This window comes from Delphinus delphis, chromosome 16, assembly GCF_949987515.2.
Source record: "Delphinus delphis chromosome 16, mDelDel1.2, whole genome shotgun sequence".
In the NCBI taxonomy this organism is placed as follows: Eukaryota; Metazoa; Chordata; class Mammalia; order Artiodactyla; family Delphinidae; genus Delphinus; species Delphinus delphis.
Window position 1 is genome coordinate 29874728 of NC_082698.1, and position 23337 is coordinate 29898064.

At 50.7% G+C, this 23337-nt stretch overlaps 2 protein-coding genes across 2 annotated transcripts in view; one reads left to right on the top strand and one right to left on the bottom strand.

Moving 5' to 3' along the window:
* The window catches only part of CRTAC1 (cartilage acidic protein 1), a 156264-nt gene extending 142097 nt beyond the window's left edge, over positions 1 to 14167 (top strand). The window contains exon 15 of the mRNA XM_060034327.1: positions 14034 to 14167. Coding sequence (XP_059890310.1) covers positions 14034 to 14056 — 23 coding nt within the window. The 3' untranslated portion in view covers positions 14057 to 14167. The remainder of the gene's footprint in view (positions 1 to 14033) is intronic.
* GOLGA7B (golgin A7 family member B) lies at positions 3726 to 18248 on the bottom strand. The gene is made up of 5 exons (XM_060034336.1): positions 17898 to 18248; positions 11448 to 11573; positions 7645 to 7797; positions 7457 to 7558; positions 3726 to 6364 (listed from the first exon to the last, which is right to left on the bottom strand). The coding sequence occupies exons 1-5, from the start codon at positions 17907 to 17909 to the stop codon at positions 6263 to 6265; spliced, it is 495 nt and encodes a 164-aa protein (XP_059890319.1). The 5' UTR covers positions 17910 to 18248; the 3' UTR covers positions 3726 to 6262.
* Positions 18249 to 23337: the final 5089 nt, after the last annotated feature.

Sequence of the window (23337 nt, forward strand, 5' to 3'; positions counted from 1 at the left end):
TGGTAGCTGGTCCGCAATCACTTTTCCATTACAGAAATCGATAACTTGAATTACTCCAAAATAACCAGCCCCTTCGTGCCCCTGCAAATCTAATTTTTCTGTGTCTGCGTTTGCCCACATGCTTCTCTCTGAGCCTGAAATCTGTCTTCATGAGTCAATCCAGGCAGAACGGAACCTTTTGTCTAACTGTGACACCCAGTAACAGAATAAGAGACGGATTTGGGATCGGAGACTTAGGTTCAAGCTTTCGCTCCGACACTAACTAGCTGTGGGCGCTCGTGAAGCCACTTAACCATCTAATTTCCTCATCTATAAAATGAGAATTCAAATATAACCACCCACAAGAGCGTTAAAGAGCAAAATGGGATAATACTGTACAGGAGCTCCTCGCATATATTAGGGGGTCAGTGAACCCTTGGATTTTGCTTGTTCTATGCAAGAATCTGGAACCTGGCTATAAATCTACATCCTGAGGCCACGGTATAATGAGATCCTAGCGTAACTCCAGCAATAACAATACCTTACATTGGAGAAACAGATTATCATTTACAAAGATGCCTTCTCACAACGCTCTCATTCTGCAAATGACAAGCTAAGACTCAGTGTGGTTAAGCAATTGACCAGGGGTCTGCGGACCGGTACAGCTTTCTGACCCCCTCCATACCCTTCCACCTCCTCCATCATCCCTGTCAAAACCACGAGTCCCCGTGCAGCTCTGGGACGCTAAGTTCTGCTGTCCAGCAGATGCTGAAGTGACAGGCCCTTTAAATAGCCTCTTAGAGGAAGAGCTGTGAGTACAGCACAATCTGCTCTCAGTGCCGCCAGGAGAATAAATCCTCCCAAAGTCGCCTGAGAAGGGTTCTGTGGAAACCTCGGAAGGCTGGACTCTGAAAGGAGGGAAAGAACACCCATTTCATGCCAGGCACATTCGTGGCCAGCTTCTCACCGGCTCCTCAAAACCAGTTGTTCTTAACCTTTTGGGGGGGGTCACATACCCCTTTGAGAATCTGCTGAAAGCTGTGGATTCTCTTCCCCAGTTAAAGGCACATCGTTCTGCATACAAGGGCAAGGGGTCAAGATTAAGAGCTCCTGGCACAAACCTGGGCTGTTCTAAGATTTTCTTAGGTACCAGGAACCTTCTTTTTTAAGTGCCCCACCCCTCATCATATCAAACATTTCCATATACATCCGCAACTCGCACTAAATCACACACACACACACACACACACACACACACACACACACAACTCGAGTTAAATTGCAGTTGACTGTTTGACAATGTTACATTTTGTAGATATGTAATAAAACATTAATTTCAGTTTTGTGCTTTTCCTATTTTGAAGCCAATGAACTTTCTTGGTAAATTTCATTGAAGTGTATCATACTTGTAGAAAATATGCAAATCTTAAGTGTACAACTCCATGAATGCTCTGAACGTGAGCACACCTATGTAACTGATGGAGAAACAGCTCATCAGGAGTCCCCAGAAGCCCCCAGGCCCCCTTCCACTCGCTGCCCCCCAACCCCAGGGCAGCTGCTATCCTGACTGCTAACACCATAGATTAGTTTTGCCTGTATTAGAACGTGTTATACGTGCAATCATAGAGTTCATACTCATTTTGTGTCTGGCTGAATTCATGGAACCGATCAACTTTTCCATTCAGGTCTCAGATATCTTCAGAGGCCTGTGAAAAGCTCATAGGCTCTAGGTACCGTCGAAACCAGGGGTTCTCAACCTTGCCTTCGCTCTAAAATCTCTAGGGGAAATTTTAATACTCCTGATGCCCAGGCTGCACCCCAGAACAATGAAATCAGAATCCCTGGGGACAGGACCAGGCATCAGTGGTTTTTCTTGCTCCCCAGGTAACTTTGATTACGACCAAGGGTGAGAAGCACTTGTCTAGGCAATTCTGTAAAGTATTAGTATCCCGATTTTACAGCTGGGGAAACTAAAGCTCCAGGTCTTTCCACCATATGCAACTGTCACGAAGCCGGAGCTCCAATTTAGGTCTGACTTGGGGCGCTCTTTGCATTGCCTTCACACGTGGTGAACAGTAAAGCCAAAACCAGGTGTGGGTGCCTCATGCCAGACACCTCGTCACTGTAAGTCCTTCCAGAGCTATGGAGAAGGGAGGTCGGGTTTCCCAGGCTGCAAGACCCCCAGGAGAAAGGCAGCACCCCGGTGGCTGGCCATAGGGAGAAAGAGTCACCACAGACTGGACTCCATCTTTGCCCCGCGCCACTCTGGAAGTCACAGAAAAGTCCTTGCAGGTGGGAGCAGCTGCTTGTTTGGGGGTCGCGGAGAATTTTCCCAGCCGCGGAGAGGCTCTGGCCTGATCTGTTTTGATTTGGGGGTGCAGTGCAAGATGCCACCACTCGGTGGCACCATGAGCTTCTGTAAACCCTGTGGTTTTCACACACACCCCTGCCTTTGGCCAAAGGAAGCCAGAAAGCGGAGTCAGGGGACAGTGATGGGGGAGCAGCAGCCCAGAGCTGCCTGAGGGTTCCTCTGCTCCTGAGGCCTGATGGGGCCTGTCTCTGGCTGGCAAGGAGGTTGCAGGGATGTGGCTGCCACTTCCCCCATAACTGAGCCAGCAGAGGAAAGCCAGGCAGAGAAGCCACGCCTCAGCCGGCTTCTCCCCTCACTGCCCTTCACCAAGCTGCCCCTGTGGGCCCCACATGCCCATGAGGAGCCCAACCACCTACACTCCCGTGATGCCCTGGGCTTGAAGGTACCAGACCTCCCTCCCTTGGAGCCGAGGCACACCTCCAAGTCCTTCCCTGGGTTATTGCCAAATCCTCACCCTAGGATGGCTGAGGGGGTCTCTGAAGCTGGTATCGTCTTCCCCACAGTTTGGAGTCAGACTGTCTGGATTCAAAGCCAAGCTCTGCCACTTTCTAGTTGTATAGTTTTGGGCAAGTTACTTAACTTCTGTGAGCCTCAGTCTTTTCATCTGTAAAGTGGGAATAATAGTCCACACCACAGAGGGTCGTTGTGAGGATTGAATGATGAATTATGTAGAGTCTCAGCCTAGTGCCTGGCACATAGTCAGTGCTAAATAAATGTTAGCTACTATTGTTTGTTTATTATTACTAATAATAATAATGTTGCAAACAGGACAGACAAAATGAACCTACCTGCATGTTAAAGAACAGCCTCCATTGTGACAACCCACCCACAACCCAGGTTTCAGCAGAGTCAGCAAGTCCAGCTGCCCCTTAGAAGCAGAAAGTACAAACAGGGAAGAAACGCAGGGTCCTGTTCAGAGAGGGCCCCCCCCAGACCCCCACCCAGAGGTGGAGCCATTGTTGCCATGGTCTGGTGGGTTCCTCTCTTGTCCCACAGACCTGAATGTGTGACCCCGGCCATCCTACAGCCTCGGGCAACTTCCATTAGGGTGTCATCCCCAAAGTGTCAGAGTGAGCACTGGGTCAGGAGACAACCTTGGTTCTAAACCTGGCACTATCATCAACCAGCTGTGTGACCTAGGTCAAGTCACTCACCCTCTCTGGGCCTCCATTCTGCCTCACTTAGATGATCTTTAAATGTCCTCCCACATCTGTGCCACATGGTTTTAGCAAAGTATCTGGCACACAGTAAGTGCTCATTAAATGTTATTTATTTTTATAAAAGCCAAGACACAGGGCTTCCCTGGTGGCGCAGTGGTTGAGAGTCCACCTGCCGATGCAGGGGACACAGGTTTGTGCCCCGGTCCGGGAGGATCCCACATGCTGCGGAGCAGCTGGGCCCGTGAGCCATGGCCGCTGAGACTGCGCGTCCGGAGCCTAAGCTAAGACACAACTCTACTAGGTTACAACACCCACATACTTTTCTTTAGAACTGAGTGACCTGTGTGATCCAACCCCGAACAGATATGAGCTCAAGAAATGGGTATTTATCTAATTAATCCATGACTTGATTTTTTTTCTTTTTTGCGATACACGGGCCTCTCACTGTTGTGGCCTCTCTCATTGGGGAGCGCAGGCTCAGCGGCCATGGCTCACGGGCCCAGCCGCTCTGCAGCATGTGGGATCTTCCCGGACTGGGGCACGAACCCGCGTCCCCTGCATCGGCAGGCGGACTCTCAACCGCTGCACCACCAGGGAAGCCCCGTGACTTGATTTTGACCTGGCTTTCAGTCTAACCTGTTCCCCCCACCTAAGGATCCCAGGGCCTCATAAAGCCTCCAGATTAGGGATGCAGAGTGTCTGCTTCCCACTAGACTGCAAGCTCCAAGAAGACAGGGCCTGTCCTGCCCGTGTCAGGGCGCTGCCTCTTCAGGAGCACACTCAGCCCTGCCTCCTCGCCGTGGTCCTGGGGCACAGATCTGGCCTCCCACCACCGTGGGGGAGAGAAGCAGCACAGAGCCTCAAGCTAGGCAAGGCCTTTTATTGGAAAAAGAAATAATAAAGCAAAAGGCCACCACATCGCCTACGCCCAGCCCTCCCACAGGAGAGGCACAGGTCAGCCCCAGCCATACGGTGGGCCAGGGTGGGTATAGGGGTAGGGGCTGTGCTGGAGCCCACTGGGCTGCAAGCTCACCCGGGGCATCCTTGGACCGGCACCCACTTAGGCTCAGGGGCTGGGCTGCCCTCTCCAGCTCTCTGGAACTTTCCTACACGCTACTCCTGCATCCAAAAGAAAACCAGGCCCCTCTTTGGCTCCAGAAAGCTACCTGGCTAGCTGGTCTTTCATATCCACTCTAGCACCTCCTGCCGGCTGGGGCAGGCAGTCTCCTTTGTCCATTTTCAGGCACCAGGATGGGGCTGCTGGGTGTCGGCAGCCAGGGCCTCATTGGCTGGACACCCCTCTTTCCTTTCAAGAAAGGAATTTGCCTTTTCCCCTGCAGGTTAGCAGCTCCTTTGACCTTCCAAAGAAGCCTCACTTACACAGCCTTAGGGAGCCCCGGAGCCTGGGTGGGCTGAATATGCAGTGTCCATGGCCCCGTTGCCTTGTCATGAGGGACTGAGAGGGGGGCACGGAAGGCCCTGGAAGGTTGGCTCCGTTCTCCTAGAACCCCAACTTCGTTTTTGTCAGAATGTACACAGTACAGTCAGAAGGTGGGGAGAACCTTGCAAGTAGGGGAGAGGCCAGGAAGAAGAGCCACCTGGCAGCCCAGGCAAGGGGCAAGGGACATTAGGACATTTATTTACAGGGGGACAGGCTGGACCCACACAGAGAAGCAGCCAGACCGTGGCGCACGAAGATAAGACAGGATGCAGAGAGGGGGTCATCGGCCCAGCAGCCAAGGGGAACGTACAAGTGCACTCACATACATGCACACACGCGTGTGTGCACACACTCACACGAGTGCACTCACCATGCACACACCTGCCCTCACACACAGTACACACAGGTGCATTCACGCACATAGTGCACTCACATGTGCACTTACACATGTGCCTGCGTGCACACTCACTCATTCTCACACACGTGCAGGTTCTAATCTCAGGAAGTTGGCTCCAGTTCTGGCGGTTAAACCCCCAAGGCTACATCTCTCCATGAGGCATTTCTCCAGACCCCCATATGACCTCCCAGAGCCCCAGGCCATGTGCCCCACCACCACCACCTGGTGGCCTGTGAAGTCGCAGAACTTGGACACTTCTTGGCAAGGCTAAGATGACCTCCAGGCTCTGGGTGGAGGACAGGGACACCATGAGTCTAGAAGAGGTCAGGAGGGGGCTGAAGAGCTCCCCACTGCAGCGCCCATAGGCTGACCACTCCTGTCTCCCCAGACCTTGAATTCGGTGGAGGCAGGGTCACAGACAGGCAGAGGCCCCGTGGTGGCATCAGAAAGAGCAGACACTGGGAGACGGCCATGGGGAGCAGGGCCCTGATGGAGGGAGTCCTGGTGGATGCGGGATTTGGGGTGAGGAATCGTGCAGGATGGGAATTCTCTACGTGACAGACCTGGATCCTCTTCTGGGGTGTTGGGAGGGGAGCTGCAGAAGAGAGGGGCTGTCCAAATTGTGTTGTCCTCACCCCAGCCTCCCCCTGGAAAACCTGCCTCTGTGTGACCCAGACCAGCCCTGTCGGGTAAGAGCCAGGTCAGGAAGTGGACCGTCCTGCCAGGGGGCGAGGGGCAGGGGGCGCCGTTGATGGCCCGCAGGCAACACTGGGCGGGTCACCCTCCCTCCTGCCCTGGGCAGCAGGGTGGGCCCAGAGAACGACTCAGAAGCGGGTGCTCTGGTAGCGTAGCCGCCGCAGGTCTGCAGGGCCCTCAGTCCAGTCGTACACCTCCCTGCAAGGACTCTCGGCCAGTCACCGGCCACCCGCCCCGCCGCTGCTGCTGCCGCTGCCACTGCTACTGCCACTGCTGGAGCTGCCACTGCTGCACCGGTCCTCGTAGATGGAGATCTCGATCTGGGGCGGCGTTAAGGAGGGATGCAAGCGGACAGGAACTGGCTGATGGAGGCCAGCAGGGAAGCGGGAGGCAGAGCTGGTGCTGGTTCCCAGACAGGAAGGACTCAGAGGCCCGGGGAGCCAGACCCGAGCCCCTCCTCGCACCTGCGCTCACTCAGCTCAGATGCTCCTGCCCATAGCCAAGACCAGGAGCTTGCATTCTAGTGCGTCTAATCGCTGTGTCCCAGGCTGGGGATGTGCCCAAGAGGGGGTGGTACTGCACAGGAAGTGTGAGGACTTGGGTGTCCTACGTTCAGATCTCAGCTCACCCATCTCATCTGTAAAGTGGGGATAATAATAGAATCTTGGGGTTACTGCAAGGATTAAATGAAATAAAACAAGTAATGCGCAATGCCTGCACATAGTAAAGTCGCAAAGACGAGAAGAGGCTGGCCCTGGGCTTTGTAAGCATGAGATTCTGGGATTTGCATTTTCTTTACTCTCTTCCTGTCAGTTTTCCAGTAAAAGTTATTTTTAAACAATTCTACCCTCTGCTGCTGACTGGGGGGCAGGATGTAGGTACACCTTGACCAGGTGGAGTGAGCAGACCTATAACCCTCTGGAACGCCAGCCTCCCACCGAGACCTCACTTTTCTCATCTGCGAAAGGGCAACAACAGGACCTGCTCATTGAACGGGCTTCAATGAGGGTTACATGCGAGAGCATTGACGAGTGGGCCTGAGCTCAGATCCTGGCTCTGGCGGTCACCAGCTGGGCGGCCCTGAGCCAGGGTCAGCTACAAAGGCAATAAGAAGAGTTAGCCACTTTATAGGGGTCTTATGAGAAGTACATGGATTCATATTTTCACAGCACTTACTATGATATCTGGCATGTATTAAGCACTGATTAAATGCAGCTCAATAAAAGCGAAGCCTAAAATGCACAAACAGCACTAACTTGGGGTGGAGGCAGGGGCCGATGACCAGGGGTGTGGGGAACCCTAGGAACTCCCTGAACAGAGGCCCCAAAGGTGGTCCCATCTCCCAGCAGCCTCACCAGGGGCCCACTGGCCGGCAGCTCTGTGCCCTCGCACGGAACAGCTGGAAAGGATACAACCCTCATCCCACGCTCCACGGGGTCTGTGAGCAGGAGACCTCGGGGGGCAAAGACCTTCTCATTTTGCTCCTGGATGTATCGGGAGATCTTCTTGAGGACCTGCAAGGACAGGGACCGGTTGAGGATGAGGGTGGAGCACAGGAGCCCTGGGGGAAGGGATGCGGGGCTGTGGGGGCAGGAACCACCTTCTCATAGTGGGTCTCCATGCAGAGGAAGATGAAGTAGGCCGTGGCACAGGCCAGGCAGCCCTCGAGGTAGGAGCTGCCCCCAATCTTCTCTGCCTCTGCGTAGAAGCTGTTGAGGGTCTTCACAGTCTCCTCAAAGAGCTGCCGCTCGATCTGGAGGGAGAGAGGGACAGGGAGCCAGGCCCAGGTCAGCCTCCCTGGAGGTGGCAGTGGTGGGCCCGCACCAGCGTTGGGGTTGGCGGCACACAGGGAACACCGGCGAGGCTGCAGGAGCGCATGGAGCGCCACACAGGGAGTCAGGAGACCTGGGGTCCAGTCCAGACTTGGCCATCAGCTAGCTGTGTGACCTTGGACTGATGACTTAACCACTCTCGCCTCAGTTTCCACATCTGTAAAATGGGAGTAAGAATGACTACTTGACCTCCCTTGGAAACTGAAAATTCCCATGAAATCCAAGATGTGAACATTTTCTGCAGCAGATCAAGCAGGAATTCCAGTGACTTTGCCACACACACACACACACACACACACACACACACACACACCATTGTGATGGCTGTGAGAGGGCTCAGGACCTGATTAGTAGGGGCTCTCCACGTTTGGAGAGCATGAGATGGATTGGGTAAGACCTCAGGAGTGTCTTCCCAGGAGGAGGCACTTCCTCCCAGTTAAGAGGTCACCCATGGGACGTCCCTCTTGGTGCAGTGGTTGAGAATCCGCCTGCTAATGCAGGCGACACGGGTTCGAGCCCTGGTCTGGGAAGATCCCACATGCCATGGAGCAACTGAGGCCATGAGCCACAACTACTGAGCCTGCGCTCTAGAACCCGCAAGCCACAACTACTGAGCCCATGTGCCAGAACTACTGAAGCCCTCGCACCTAGAGCCCATGCTCCGCAACAAGAGAAGCCACCACAATGAGAAGCCCGGGCACCACAACGAAGAGTAGCCCCCACTCGCTGCAACTAGAGAAAGCCCACACGGATCAACAAAGACCCAACGCAGCCAAAAATTAATTAATTAATTACTTAAAAAAGAAAACAACAGGTTACCCAGAACAGGACAGCCCCATGCATTTGGACAACTGAGAAGCTATCCTGCCTGCACCCATGACCGTAATAGCTAATATCCATTAGGCACGTTCTCTGTGCCAGGCACTGTTTATGTATTCCTTCATTTAACCCTCATAACAATCCTATCAGAGAAGTACGACTCCCACCCCCATTTTACAGGGGAAGCCTGACGGAAGCTCTGCTCTGTGGTCCAGACCACCATCATCTCTGACCTCTTTAAGTGGTCTCCCTGCCCCCAGCCCTGCCAAGGGAGACTGTTAAAGTCAGATCATGTCATAACTCTGATCAAGAGCTTCCCAAGTCTCCCCATCTCTCTCCAAGTAAAATCCAAGGAGTCCTTACATGCCTGTGAGGCCCTCCAGGGCCCGGCCCTGCAACTCCTCTGATCCCATCTCCTGTTCTCTTGACTCCAGCCACACCGACTGCCCACTGCTTCCTGAAAATGCCACAGGTCCTTTGGGCCTGTGTCCTCAGCTGCAGTACTTTTCCCCAGACATCCCCTGCCCTGGCTCTTCCCTTACTTCCGCTTAGGTCTCGCCTTATCTGACAGCATCCCATGTCCTCTGCCCAGCTCCCCCTTTGTACTTGACCTTCTCTCTTATATTTCCAGTATTTGTTACCACCTACATATTTTCTTGTTGCTTTTTAAATTTTTTTGTATCCTCTAATAGAAAATAAGGTCCATGTGTTCACTCCTACATCTCCAGTGCCCAATACATTGCAGGCGCCTAATAAATACTTGCTGAATGCTGCATGAACTTGGCCAAGTTTACACAGCTCTGACCCGAGTCTGTGCCCTTCACCATGCAGCCCTCCACTGGAGCCTGGAGTGGAAGGTCATGCTCCAAACTCAGTAGGTATCAGAGTGTCTCTCATCCCATCTTTTACATTCTTTAAGCACCCCCTCACCCCCACAGGACCAGAACTGCCCATCACATAAGATTAGGGACCTCCCATTCCTGTCTAGAACAAAAGCTCTCCCCCCAAATAGTCAGAAGCTTTGGGGTTCCCAGCCACTACTTCTATAAAGATCTGGAGTGAACATATAAAGAAAATTATGTCCATCCTGTCTGGGACCCAAGCCCTGCTGCTGTATCTCAGGGATCACCCCTGCACCAAAGGACAGGCATGCTAAGATGAGGAGATCTACATGGCTCCCCAAAAGTTGTTTAGGGGTCAGATCAGCAAAGGCCACCCCTGCCCCACCCTCCCAAACTCATTCAAATCTGCCTGGGCTGCTGAATGAAAGGTCATGGTCCTTCTTCTGCCCTCCCCCAACCCCAGGCCAGTTCTAAGGGGGCCTGGGGTGAGGGCTACATACACCCAGGACCAGGAGCAAAACTCAGCAGAAGAAGCTGATGCCTTGCAAGGGGCCAGTGGTCCATGAAACAACCAAGTAGCTGAGTTGGAGCGGGAGGCTGTGGGCAGAACCCTTGCTTGACGGCCTCTGATGCCACCAGCAGACCCTGTGATGGCGCATCAGGCTCTCCCCTCCGGCCGAGGTGGGGAGAAGGAGGGAAAAGCACCCTCCAGCCCTTCCTCCAGGTCTCTAAGCTTTCCCTGCCAAGACTCTGATCACCCAGGCACCCAGTTTTATCTATACCCACCAAGGAAACAGGAGTCCTGTGAAAAAGCGGAGAGTCGGACGCCAAGGCCCTTTCGGCCCTCAGTCAGTTCAGCACGTCACTTCCTCTTCCTGGCCCTGAGTTTCCTCTCTTAAATGAGAGGATGAACTAATGCAATGCTTCCCAAACATTTATGCACATATGAATAACTTCAGGATCTGGTTAAAATGCAAATTCTGAGTCAGTAGATCCAGGGTGGAGCCTGAGATTCTGTGCTTCCAGGGGACGTCGACGTTGCCTGTTTTGGTTCAAGGGCTTAGCTGTTCTCGATTGTGGTACACACTAAAATCACCTGAGCAGCTTTTGAAACATAGGCATACTCAGGTCTCGCCTCCAGGAGATTCTGATTCAAATGGTCTGAGAAGCGAGAGGGTGGTTCCAAGCAGCAAAGACTACCACTATCCTATTCTACCCAAGCTGACGCCCTGCCAGGTTTTCTCAAAAGCTCCCAGGTGATTCTAACAGGCAGCCCAGCATGAGAATCACTGTACTAGGAGACCAGAGATTTTCAAAGTGGGATCTGTGAATCACCCAGTTCCACAGCACCTGGGGATTCCTCATTAAAAATTAAGATACTCAGCCCCGGACGCACAGTGGAACCACCCAGGGAAATTTAAAGCAATGCTGATGCCTGGGCCCCAGTCCCAGACACTCTGATTTAATTGATCTTGGGTGCGGGCTGGGCATTGGGATTTTTTTAAGCTCCCCAGGAAATTCTAATGTGCAGCTGGGGTTAAGAAGTGTTTCTAAAAAGAGATTCCCGAACCCAGTCCTGCAACTGAGTCAGCATCTCTGACGACACCTAGTGTCATCCAATAAGCAAATTCCAATAAGACCCAGGAATTTGCATCTGTTTGACAAGCTCTCTAGGTGATTCTCTGAAATTTGAGAGCCACTGAACTAGAAAATCTCTGAGGTGTTTCAGCTCTAACTTTCTAGAAGGTGACAGCAAGACAGTGTTAAGGACATTATTTAGTTCTTCCACCTGAAGTGGCTGAGCAAGTTGTTTCCTATACTACTTTTTTCTTGGAAAAATATACGTATTCTAATAAGCCCCTCAGTTCCATCATAGTCTATGATCCAACTTTAGCAAAAGACATCCTTACCCGGCTGTCCAGCTCTGGGGGGAATTTGGTCTGGAACTGACAGATGGTCCCATCGCTGTAGTCTCTCTGGATAAAGACCTTGGTGGCCAGCGAGGCACTTCGCCGGAGCTCCTGCAGATTGTGGACCTGGGGAGACGTTCAGGAGACACGCACTCGAGGTGATCATCCTTCTAGGTTTGTCCAAGACTGAGGGGTTTATTGGGGTGTGGGCCTTTCATTGCTAAAGTCAGGAAAGTTCCCAGCAAAGCAGGACAACTTGTCTACCCCACAAATGTTCAAGGAAGGTTGCGGGAAGCAGGCTTGTTGAGTTTACTCCAGAAGATGCCTCTAGCTATCCCAGAAAGATCTAGAAAAAGCCTGAAGCAGAGCCAAAGCTGAGCCAAAGCGAGAGGTTCTGGAACCACCAACAGAGCCAGGAACAAACTTTAACGAGAGGAAAACACTTCCTGGTGGCTAGCCCAGATCCCCCCCCCCCTCTTTCTCTCTGTCTCTCTCTGTCTCTGTCTCTCTCTCTCTCCCTGTCTCTCTCTCTCTCTCTCTCTCTCACACACACACACACACACACACACACACACACACATATGCATGGTGGGGTCTTTCACTCTTTCATTCATTCAGCAAGTATCAAATGTTCACAGCTTGTCAGGCTGTGGCTTGGGGACCCCAGCACTGGACAACACTGATGCCTCGGACCCATCCCGCCTAGTAGAGCTGACAGGGTTGGGGGAGGGGAGCTTGTGGGGCAAAGGAAGATGGGATGCGCCCATGAACTCAGAGGGAGGTGGGTTCAGGCCAGGTTATGGCTTAAGTCAGAGATACCACAGATTGTTTCCACGTCCAGCACGTCTCATCACAGGAAAGAAGGGGCCCACATACATCCAAATGTCCCAGAGAAAATTGTGGATAAAGTGGGCTGAGGCCAGAAAATGAAGAAATCTCCTGCCCTTGTAGGAAGGAGTGGGGTGACTTCTGTCCACACCTGCAAACTTGACATTGACACAGGCTCTAGCATTTCAGAGAAGTGGGCTCAATTCCACGGAAGAACTGGGCCTCTTTCTTCCACTTCCAGCCTCCATCACCCGCATTTGAGACAAGCTTCCCACTGGGTGAAATATTCCAGACACTGGAACCACGTGGAGCCCAAGCCCCAAAGGCAGAGTGAACACAGCCAGTTCATCCTGTGTAATTAAGGTGAATCCGTTCAGTCACTCAGCTTTCATTTATTGAGTCCCTACTATTGCCAGGCTCTGGGGATGCTGAGCAAAAGACAGTCTGTGAGCTCCAGGGAGGAAGACAAGTAAATACACAATGAATCAGACTGATAAATGCTGCGGAGAAGTAGCATCTCCCCCAGAAACGCTTACTCAGAAAAGGCTCCCTGAAGTCTGTGTGGAGTCATAAAGGAGCTACAGCGGTGGGGGGGGGGCGCGGGGAGGGGGGTGAGGGAGGGAAGAAAAGGCAACCCAGAGGGAGGAGCTTGTGCAAAGTTAACGGAGACAACAGAGAACAAGGTCTACTCCGATGACTGGAGGCAGATTTCAGCAAGACTGAGGTTGGTTTGCAGAGCAGATAAGAGCAGTAGATGATGAGAGTGTAGAGAAGGCAAGGGTTAGATCACAAAGAGCTTGACAAGTTCCTACTGGAGCGGAGGGTTTAAGATAGAAGATACTTAAATTGCTTAAGAGCTGGGGGAAGAATAAGTAAAGAGAGAAAGGTTTTCAGTGTGGTAGTAGGATCAGATGACAGGTGGATCAAGGTCCTGGGATGGTGCTAACAAGACTTTCCTAAATCCCAGTGAATTTTGCTCTGTGTAAGAGTGTGACCCTAAAGTATTGTAATTGGATGAAATACTGTATAAGGGCTCCTATAGTCCTTGATTCCCCTAATCAAGGTTTTAATTGAAGGAGTCCCCTTGACATTTAGTAGGAGCCTACGTTAGCTTTGAAAAATAAAAAATGCTTTGGTAATATAAAAATGTTATTCATTAGTGTGTCTGCTCTGTCTGGTTAAGGTTTCATACAGTTGTATTTTCAAAGGAAAAGGAAGGGGCTGTGACCTTCCTCCGAGCTTCTAAACCAACCTACATGAGCCTGTCAATCTTGAGGATGGACTGCCCTAGCCCCAGAAGGATCTTTCTGGTAGCTTCATGAGTGGTGCCTGGGAAGTGGGCATGACTGGGGTAGGGGGCCAGGTGGAGGGATGACTATCTTTGTAGTAGTCCAGGGGAAAATTAAAGTGGGTCTAACTTAAGAAAAATAATGGTGAGAATGGAAAGAAAAGGAAAGAACAGTGCTTCAGCTATTCTGAAACAGGCTCAGCTTCTTCCCCCCCAATACCCTCCTTTGTCTGTGACTGACGCACACATACTGTGTGCTGCCATGCAGGTATACGTCTCTAGTGACTGCCTAGCTGTTGACTACAGCCACTTCTTCCTCTTGGTCACACAGCTAGATTAATTCCCAGCCTCCCTTTCAGTTAGGTGTGGCCGTATGACTGAACGGAATGCGAATGGAAGTGATGAATGTCACGTATAGGCTTGGCTCATAAAGACCACCACTCCTCTGTGATTTTTCTCCCCTCCCACAGAAACCAAGAGAGCCATGTGTTGAAGACAGTGGAACCACAAGATGAAGAGAGCCTGGGTCCCTGGATCACTGCCTAGAGGAGAGCCACCTGCTGATCAGGAATGCCGGGCTGGGACTTTATTGAGCAGGAAATAAACCTCTATTTTATTGCACCATTAAGATTTTAGGGGGCTACCTTACAGAGTACAGTCCCATTTCCTTTTGGCTTTTATCAATGTGTTCTCAAGTAGCCAGAGTGGGAGGGGTCAACACGCTTTCCAAACCCAACAATATTCTGAGCCTTAGAACACTGTCCTGGCTCTGGATGACTAGGGATCTTCTTCCCTCCCTGGAGAGTGTCTGTGGGGTCTCGAGGAGGTGCTAGAGGATGGTATCAGGCACACTTTGTACGCCAGAGCCCTAGTTTCCCAGATCTACTTAGAGCACACAGACTCTAAGATTCTAACGCATCTGTAGTTAGTAGGATCTAAGACGAGGCAGGGTCTCCTGCCTCTTACTTCTCACCTTCCTCAACCCTCCCCTCTCTCCCATCACCATCCCCCAGCTGCTGGCAGCTGAGTCAGGACAGGACCAAGAGGCCCTGCATGAGGAAGAAAGAGAAAATCAGTGGTGAGATCTGCTGACACCAATTTTTGAACTGCATGGCAGGGAAAAGGAGGCTGCCAGGAGAGTGGGCATCCCAGGTCTCACATTTGGGGTCTGTACACTTGACAGAGTCACCTTGGCAGAGGCGGCGAGCAGCGAGCACTGGAGGGCAGATGAGCACCCCCAGGCAGGTCGGACCAAGACAAACAGGAGGTCCCATCTGGCCCACATCTCCAGGCTCGTTAAAAACCAGTGAATGCCAGAGGATGTGTTTGAGACTCAACTCAAGAATCACAAGGTTCAGCTGATGAGCCGACACCATCCTCCCTGGCTGGGGAGTGGAGGGGGAGTGAGGATCCTGAGTCACAGGCAGCCGAGCCGGGCTCAGGATGGAAACCCAGGCGCAGGGCCTCCTCCTCAGGCTGCACCAGAGCCCCAGCCCAGCGCCTTGTCTGCTGCTTGTTAATTTCATGCCTCAGAGATCAAACCTCCAATGCCTTTCTTGGCTAACGCTACTTGGGTGCATTTAAAAATCTCTGAGGGGCCAAACTCCACCACTTGGACAAGCCCCTCCCAGCCAAGCATTTCCCAGTTGTCCTCGGCCATCTGGACTGGTTTCCAGGGCAGACCCTGCTCCCATGACACACATTCGCAGAGGTTTGTCACGCAGGAAATGGGCTCATTACAGTTTTCCAAATGAGGTCAGTGTATGGCTCAGGAGGCTTCATCCCTCCTCTGAGGTCCTCACACACACCCCTCCCCGAATGCTAACTCCTAAACAGAAATTAGGGAGTAGAAAATATCCAGTTTCCATGCCTTCCATCCAGGAATATCCAATCTTTCTCAATTCTCTCCCTCTGTCTCTTCTTCCCTCCCTCTCTCCCCTCTCCTCCTCTCAAAACACTTTCTGCTGGAGCTGAGGACCTCCCGTTCAAAATCCTAAGAGAATGGCCACAGGAGCTTGGCATGAGGTTTTACTTCTCCCAACAGGTTTTTCCTGGTAATCTTAACACAGTCCTAACAGTAAAAACAGCCTGGGGAAAATGACTCGCTCTGCAGCCCAGATAATGTGAACGTCCTGTGCCTTGGCAGAGTTAAGGCTTCCTCCCTCTGTGCTGCCATCAGAGTCCACCCAAGGCCAAATTGGGAAATAGGCAATATTTGTCCTCAGCCCCTCAACCCTGTGGGCACTCCTCCATCCCTCTGCCCTCAAGCTGAACCAGCCAGGCCAGTCAGGGTACCTGCGTCCCCATACTCCAGCCCTTCCAGAACTCCTTTGCATCCTTCCCCCATCAAAGTCTTATGTCAGGACCCCTAGTCCTCTACTCTCTACTGGGCAACACAGTTGGCTAACTGGATACACCTGGATGCAGCAAACAAAGCACTGGCCAGGGAGGCAGAAGACTCAAGTTCTAGTCCTGGCCCTGCCACTTTTTAGCCATATTTCCTTGGATAAGTCTCAGCACTCCGGTTGCATCATCTGTAAAATGGGAGAATGATGCCTTCCTTGGCTCCTTCACAGGGATTAGGCAAGCTTCTGAGCCTCAGTTGTCTCATCGGTTAATTGGGGATAATGACACTATCCTCGCCTACTTCACAGGGTTGCTCTAAGGCTCAAAGGAGATCACTCATGTGATAGTGCTTTGTATACAGGAAAATCCTATATTCACGGAAGCATTATGAGCAGAGCTAACAGCAGGCTAACAGCAGCCTCCAGGAAACACTGCCTCGACCTAGAGATGTAAGCCTGCTGGTTAGAATCTGTGAACCATAGCAGACCTGAGAGGGAGATGTGCCGGGACAAATGGGCCTCATCACAGATGTGGCCACCTTTTCTGCCCACACTGCTGGCCCAACTGTCCCCACGTGGCTGAAGTCTCCCCTTCCTGTCCAACACCAGCAGCCTCTCTGCTGCAGTCTGCCAGCCCTGTCTGGAACATGACCAGCTCCTTGGCCATTTCTCCTTTGTTCTTCCTCCTCTTCTCAGTATCTCTGGCACTTTCTGAGCACTCTGCCTTCCTCCACCCTAGAAACCAAGCTCCATGGGTCTGTGCAGGGCTTGTCCCCTCACAGGGTCCTGAGGGACGAGCTCTCCTAGCTAACCCTGTGCCTTGTCAGAAAGCCGAGTGATGCCAAGCAACCGCACCTCGTTCTGTGGTGGCGACGACAGCAGAATAACAACAGTAACACTTGGTACTGATGTCACGCTGCTCAGCAGGGTGCCCAGAGGCACTGCATAGGATCATTCAAAAGCCCTTGCTGTCCCCCTGGCTTGTGTTCCAGCTGGGTTGGAAATGGGGAAACACCACCAAAAAAGTCAACATTAGAACTGAGGAAATCTGGTGTCCTGGGTTCCACTCCAAAATCCAAAGAAGAAACTTTCAGCTCTGCTGCTGACACGCTGTGTGAGTGTTAAATAGGTCCTCCCCTTCAGGTATTAGCTTTACCACTTATGAAGTGGGAATATGAAGAGCTCCATTTCCCTTGTGAAATGAGGGGGTAGAGGAGGTAATTCCTGATCTCTTAAGCAATGCACATAGATCCTGCCCTCAGTCAATAGGTCCCTGGTTCAGCTTTCAAGTCCCTTGAAGGTGACACAGGTATAGGCACACCCTGAAGAAGGCAGCTCCTCCCATCGGACACAAGGGAAATGCGGTCTTCTGGTACAGGAAACTCAAAAGGGGTGAAGAAGCAAGAAAGGGTAATATGCAAAATTGAACTGGTGCAGGCAGCTCATTAAAACCAACCATTTGGGGTTTTGACCTGAGGATTCTTTGTCCCCTCCTGCCCCCCTGCCCCCGGGGAGGAAATGCAGATGTGAAGGCAGGTCTGTCATCTCTTAGCCAGGCTTTTGGGCTCAGAAGCTGGATGGCTGCACCACGTAGCAACAGCAGCCAGCCGCCTTCTCTCCCCTAAAACTGGCTCAGGCTCGTCTCCAAGCCTCTAGGGAAGTGGTTTCAGGACTTTCAGTCCATGGGAAGGGGAAACCCCAGCTGAGGCCCCGGGAGCAAACCTGGCACTAGTGCCAACAAGTGGTGCGGACAGCTTCGGGACTCCGATGGGGAAGATTGACACGCCAGGGGTGAAATGAGCTCCAGTGAGGAGCCCCTCTCTTCCCCCCCGGCCACTTCGCCCCTCCCCCACGCCTTCCCTCCGGACCCGATCCGGGAAACCACCCCATCCCATCCTACCCCACCCTCCGTCTTCCTTCCCCGCCCCTAGCTGGGATCTCTTCCCACAGCAGCCGGGCACTGCCTGCGGGCCGGTGCTCGCTCCCTACCTCAGTGGCCATGTTCCGGGGGCGCTGACAGCTCCGAGCAGCTGCGGGGCCCGTCGAGGGGGGTTGTCCGCCGTGCTGACTCGGGGAGCAGGTGGGCTGGCGGCAAAGAGACGGGGCCCGGGGCGCTGTCCACGGTGCTGATGCGGACGCCGCAGACCCGTGCGCCCGTGGGCTGCTGGGCGGGCGGGCGCCTAGGTCCTGGAGACGGTCACTGTGCTCTCCGCGGTGCTGATAAGGTCGCCGTGCCGGAGAGGCGAAGCCTCAGCCGAGGCTCTTCCGGGCCCGATCGCTGGTTGCCGCTGCTCCTGCAGGCAGCGTCCCGGTTTATCTTTAACAGGGGCGGCGGGCGTGGGGGCGGCGGGGGGTGGGGGGTGGCGGGGAGGAGGGGCCAGGCGCCTCGCCAGATCGGGTGGGAGAAGCGGCGGCCCTGGACTCCGGCGCCCGCCCGCCGGAGAGGAGCCCCGCCCGCAGCCAGAAGCTCCGCTCCTGCCCGGCCCGGAGGCCCCGCCTCTCCTGCCTGCCCCTCCCCCTAGTAAGAGAGCCAGGACCTGGGCGCTCGCTACCGAGGCCTCCAGGGACTTGCAGACTCGGAGGAGAGAGAGGCAGGACCGTTCTGGGGCAAGACACTCTAGCCTGCCAGGGCTGAGGGTCCTCGACTCGTTCGCAGGCCCCTAGGTGCGGGCTCTTTACCTTTCCAACGCCCTTCTTCCCAACCCCTCCCCCATCGTGGCCCAGGCTGCCTCGTCTGCGTTTTTTTCCTCTTCTTTCTCTTCTGTTTCTTTGTGGCCCCCTCTCGAGGCTTGCATGGACGTTCCCTCCTCTCCCCTCTCTCCTTTTCACTGCCTTGAACCCTAGCTAGAGGAGGCTGCTGCAGACCGCAGAGAATCGTCTCCTTTCTTTAAATATGTACCCTTGTTTCATCCCCAGAGATACCCTGGGGTTCCTTCTTTCAGGGAGCTCCAGAACTGAAGCCAGCCTCTCCTTGCTGCTTTTCCTGGCCCTGCCCCCAACCCTTACTCTTCCCTCTCTCCTCTGAAATCCCAGAGTTGACATACACACCACCATCTCCAATTAAAAACCACAAGCAGATGGTGCCAAATGGGTACGCCCACTCTCTAAGGATGGCAGGTCTGGCTCCGGTGCCTCTTTCACATTTTCGACATCACACCTTTCTACCAGATGACCTATCTATATGCTTAATAAACAAGGAAATACCAACACAGGTGCCCTTTCACACACCCATACACCCCTTGGTCTCTGAGGGGAAGCTGGGTATGTTCCTCTGCAGCTCACAGCTGCCTAAGGGTCAACAGCGGCAACCCACACACAGGGAGCCATGGGCAGCCAGCAGACCTGGGTCCTGCCTCAGGCAGCATGACCTTAGGTAAATACTTCACACCTGACCTTCTTCCTGTAAAATGAGTGTTGGACTTCACTAGACTATTTCTAGGGTTCTTTCTTTTCCTCAACCTTTTATTTTGAAAATTTCAAACATACAGAAACATTGAAAGAATAGTACAATAAACTATACTATCCACCTAGCTTCAACAGTTGTTAACATTTTGTCACATTTGCTTGATAGATAGATAGACACAGAAACATAGAGATATATTTGGCTAGATTATTAGAAAGTAAGTGACAGACATTGTGAGGGTTTATTCTTAAGTACTTCACCATGTATCTCCTAAGAATAAGGGCATTCTCCTACCTAATCACAATACTATTATCACATTTTTTTCATTATTGCAAACACAAGATTTACTGGAAATTATCAGTGTTACCGAAGATAGCCACAAAGATGATACTCATACTAGCCACAGCATGTTGAAAGACTTTTCTTTAGTGTTGCACATCCTCTCATATGTATGGTCCACAGAAGCAGAAAACTCCATATTTTATCTATAAACCTATAGATATGTATTTTCAAATTTTATCTATAGCTTTAAAGGGAGAGGAGTTTCTATTTTGATGCCACCATTTTGTTTCACGTGATCAAAACTGTTGACAGGAAAGCTCCCAATGTCATGCTTGATATCCTGGTCCTGGCTTACCTACAGTCTTCCAAGTTTTCTCACTCAGAGACATCAACTTGCTGGTCTTATGGAAATATTGTTTTCCAGCACAAAATACAGCCACCCTGGTCTCTGATAGGCTTGATATGCTCATTATTTCTCCAACCTGCTCTTGGGGGAATCTCCACAGAGCTGGCTTTTATAAGATTCTTCAGATGTCTTATAAGCAGTATTTACATTCATGTATAGTGGTATTCCTCAGGTTTTCCTTCCACGTGACTTTTGCTCAATGCTCTTCATTTTCTTGATATAGATATATTTGGTCATACCAAATTTTTCACAGCTTCCCTCAAGTGTCTTTTTCACTATCATCATCATGGGCTACCAAATCCAGCATTCGTTTTGCAACCTTCAAATATTTTTCCTCAGGGTGGAAATTTCTCATGCTTGATCACAACCCAAAGATAGTTTGGTCCGTCTTTTAGGGTTTCATAGCCAGAGCTACACACAATGCAGAGTAGAGAGCCAGGAATGTATGTTCCCTTTTCCTCCAAGCCAATGACCCACATACATCTTAGCAAAACCTATTATCACACTTTTAAAGATTCCATATCATCTGATATTCTAGGATAGCTTATTGCCCTTAAAACACATTAATAGCAATGACCCCTCAGAACTTCCCCCAGAACATCTCATTTTTAATAGCTAGCATTTATTGAGCACCTGTGTGCCAGACCATATCCTACATGCGCTACATGTATTATCTTATATAAGACTCACAATTACTCTTTGAACTAAATGCTATTATTATCCTTTTATTATTCCCACTTTACAAATGAGGAAACTGAGTGAGTTACCTAAGGTCGTGTGGCCTGTGAGGAACAGAGGCAGGATTCAGGCACAGGCAGTCAAGCTCCAGAGCGTGTGTGGCTCATCCTCCCAGCTGAACCACCTCCCTCCAGCGCACTGTAGACTATAAATTGGCAGAATATACCCACATCTCCAACTGCCCATTTCACAGATGAACACACTGAGTCCCCAAGGATAATGACATGCCAAAGAAGTTAAAGGCAGATTTTCATTTCACCTTAGAGTTCGGCAAATGATTTGGCACCAAGGAGCAACCTGAAAATATCTGTGGACCCCATGGTGGCCTCTGGTGATAAATAAATGCACATCTGATGATCTCCATGTACACCGCTCCCGGTTCCTCACACGTGGTTTTGATTATATTAATTAGACAACCATCTGGAAACCACTCTCTTCACTTGAAGCCAAGACATCTGGATGAGTGCACTCAACCAATCCATTCGTTCCATGTATATTTGTTAAACACCTACTATGTATCAGGCACTTTTCTAGGAGCTTGGGATACAGCAACGACTAAATGCACAAAGACTTTGTTCTTATTGAACCTATATTAGTGGGGTAACAATCAATAACAGATTAGCTAATAGTATAAAATATGTCAAGTTGTAATCATCACTAAGAAGTAAAGTAAAGCGTGGTAATGAGAGAGAGAGACGTGGGGAGGGAGTATTTCAGAAAAAAATAGTCAGGGCAAGTTTTTTTGTTAAGGTGAAATTGGGGCAGAGGCCTGAAGGAAGTGAGAGAATTGAGCATGCAGGTATCTGAGGGAAGAGTGACGAAGCTCAGAGGACAGAGTACAAGGCCTCCAAGAAAGGAGCAGGCTTGGTGTGTTCAAAGAATAGCAGGGAGACCAGTTTAGCTAGACTGGAGTGGGCCAGGGGAAGAGAGATGGGAGCTGAAATCAGAAAGGTGGCAGGAGCCAGGTTTTAGATGGCGTGTAGGCCCTCATAAGGATTTTGGATTGCACTCAGAAAGTGAGATGGCAAGCCTTACAAGATTTAGAGTAGAGGCGTGGTATTATCTAATTGCAGTTTTTAGAAGATTACTATGGACGCTAGGGTTGGCAGGGGGGCAAGGATAGAAGCAGTGAAGCCAGTTAGGAGGCTGTTAGAGTTGTCCAGGCAAGATACGGTGGTGGCTTAGATTAGGGTAGGAGCAGTGGGGTGAGAAGTGGCCAGATTCTAGATACAACTTGGAGGTAATGCTGAAAGGACCTGTAGATAGATTGAGGTTGCAGCATGAAAGAGAGTTAAAGACGATTCCGAGTTTTGAAGTCTCAGCCACTGGAAGAAAGGAGCTGCTATTTACTGAGGGAGGAAGACTAAGGGCTGAGTAGGAATGGGGAATACAGAGTTTGCATGTGCTTAGTTGATTTAAGTTGGAAGTTTGATATGCACGTTATACACCTTAGTAGAGTAGGAAGTTGGGGTTCAGGGGAGAGGTAGAGGGCTGGAAATATAACTTCAGGAGTCATCAGTATGTGAATGGTATTTAAAACCATGGGTCTAGATGAAATTATCTAGGAAGTGACTATAGCTAGAAAAAAATGTTTAAGAACTGATCCTGATGTAAATTGATACAGCCACTACGGAGAACAGTATGGAAGTTCCTTAAAAAATTAAAAATAGTATTACCATATGACCCAGCAATCCCACTACTGGGCATATATATATACCCTGAGAAAACCATAATTCAAAAAGAGACATGTACCACAATGTTCATTGCAGCTCTATTTACAATAGCCGGGACATGGAAGCAACTTAAATGTCCATCAACAGATGAATGGATAAAGAAGATGTGGCACATATATACAATGGAATATTACTCAGCCATAAAAAGGAACGAAACTGAGTTATCTGTAATGAGGTGGATGGACTTAGAGTCTGTCATACAGAGTGAAGTAAGTCAGAAAGAGAAAAACAAATACTGTATGCTAACACATATATATGGAATCTTAAAAAAAAATGGTTCTCATGAACTAGGGGCAGGACAGGAATAAAGATGCAGATGTAGAGAATGGACCTGAGGACACGGAGAGGGGGAAGGGTAAGCTGGGACGAAGTGAGAGAGTAGCATTGGCATATATACACTAACAAATGTAAAATAAATAGCTAGTGGGTAGCAGCTGCATAGCACAGGGAGATCAGCTCAGTGCTTTGTGACCACCTAGAGGGACTTGTCCCTCTAGGGACAAATTTTTAGAAAGGTATAACCTTCCAAGAGTGAACCAGGAAGAAATAGAAAATATGAACAGACCAATCACAAGTAATGAAATTGAAACTGTGATTAAAAATCTTCCAACAAACAAAAGCCCAGGATCAGATGGCTTCACAGGTGAATTCTATCAAATATTTAGAGAAGAGCTAATGCCCATCCTTCTCAAACTCTTCCAAAAATTGCAGAGGAAGGAACACTCTCAAACTCATTCTATGAGGCCACCATCACCCTGATACCAAAACCAGACAAAGATACTACAAAAAAAGAAAATTACAGACCAATATCACTGATGAATATAGATGCAAAAATACTAGCAAACAGAATGCAACAACACATTAAAA

Bases quoted from the DNA above. Each gene is read 5' to 3' on its own strand.
- GOLGA7B (XM_060034336.1), bottom strand. The intron at 7,798-11,447 runs GTAAGGATGTCT...CTCTCCCTCCAG, and splicing joins CCCCAGAGCTGGACAGCCGG to ATCGAGCGGCAGCTCTTTGA. The intron at 6,365-7,456 runs GTATCCTTTCCA...ACGCCGCCCCAG, and splicing joins TGGAGCGTGGGATGAGGGTT to ATCGAGATCTCCATCTACGA.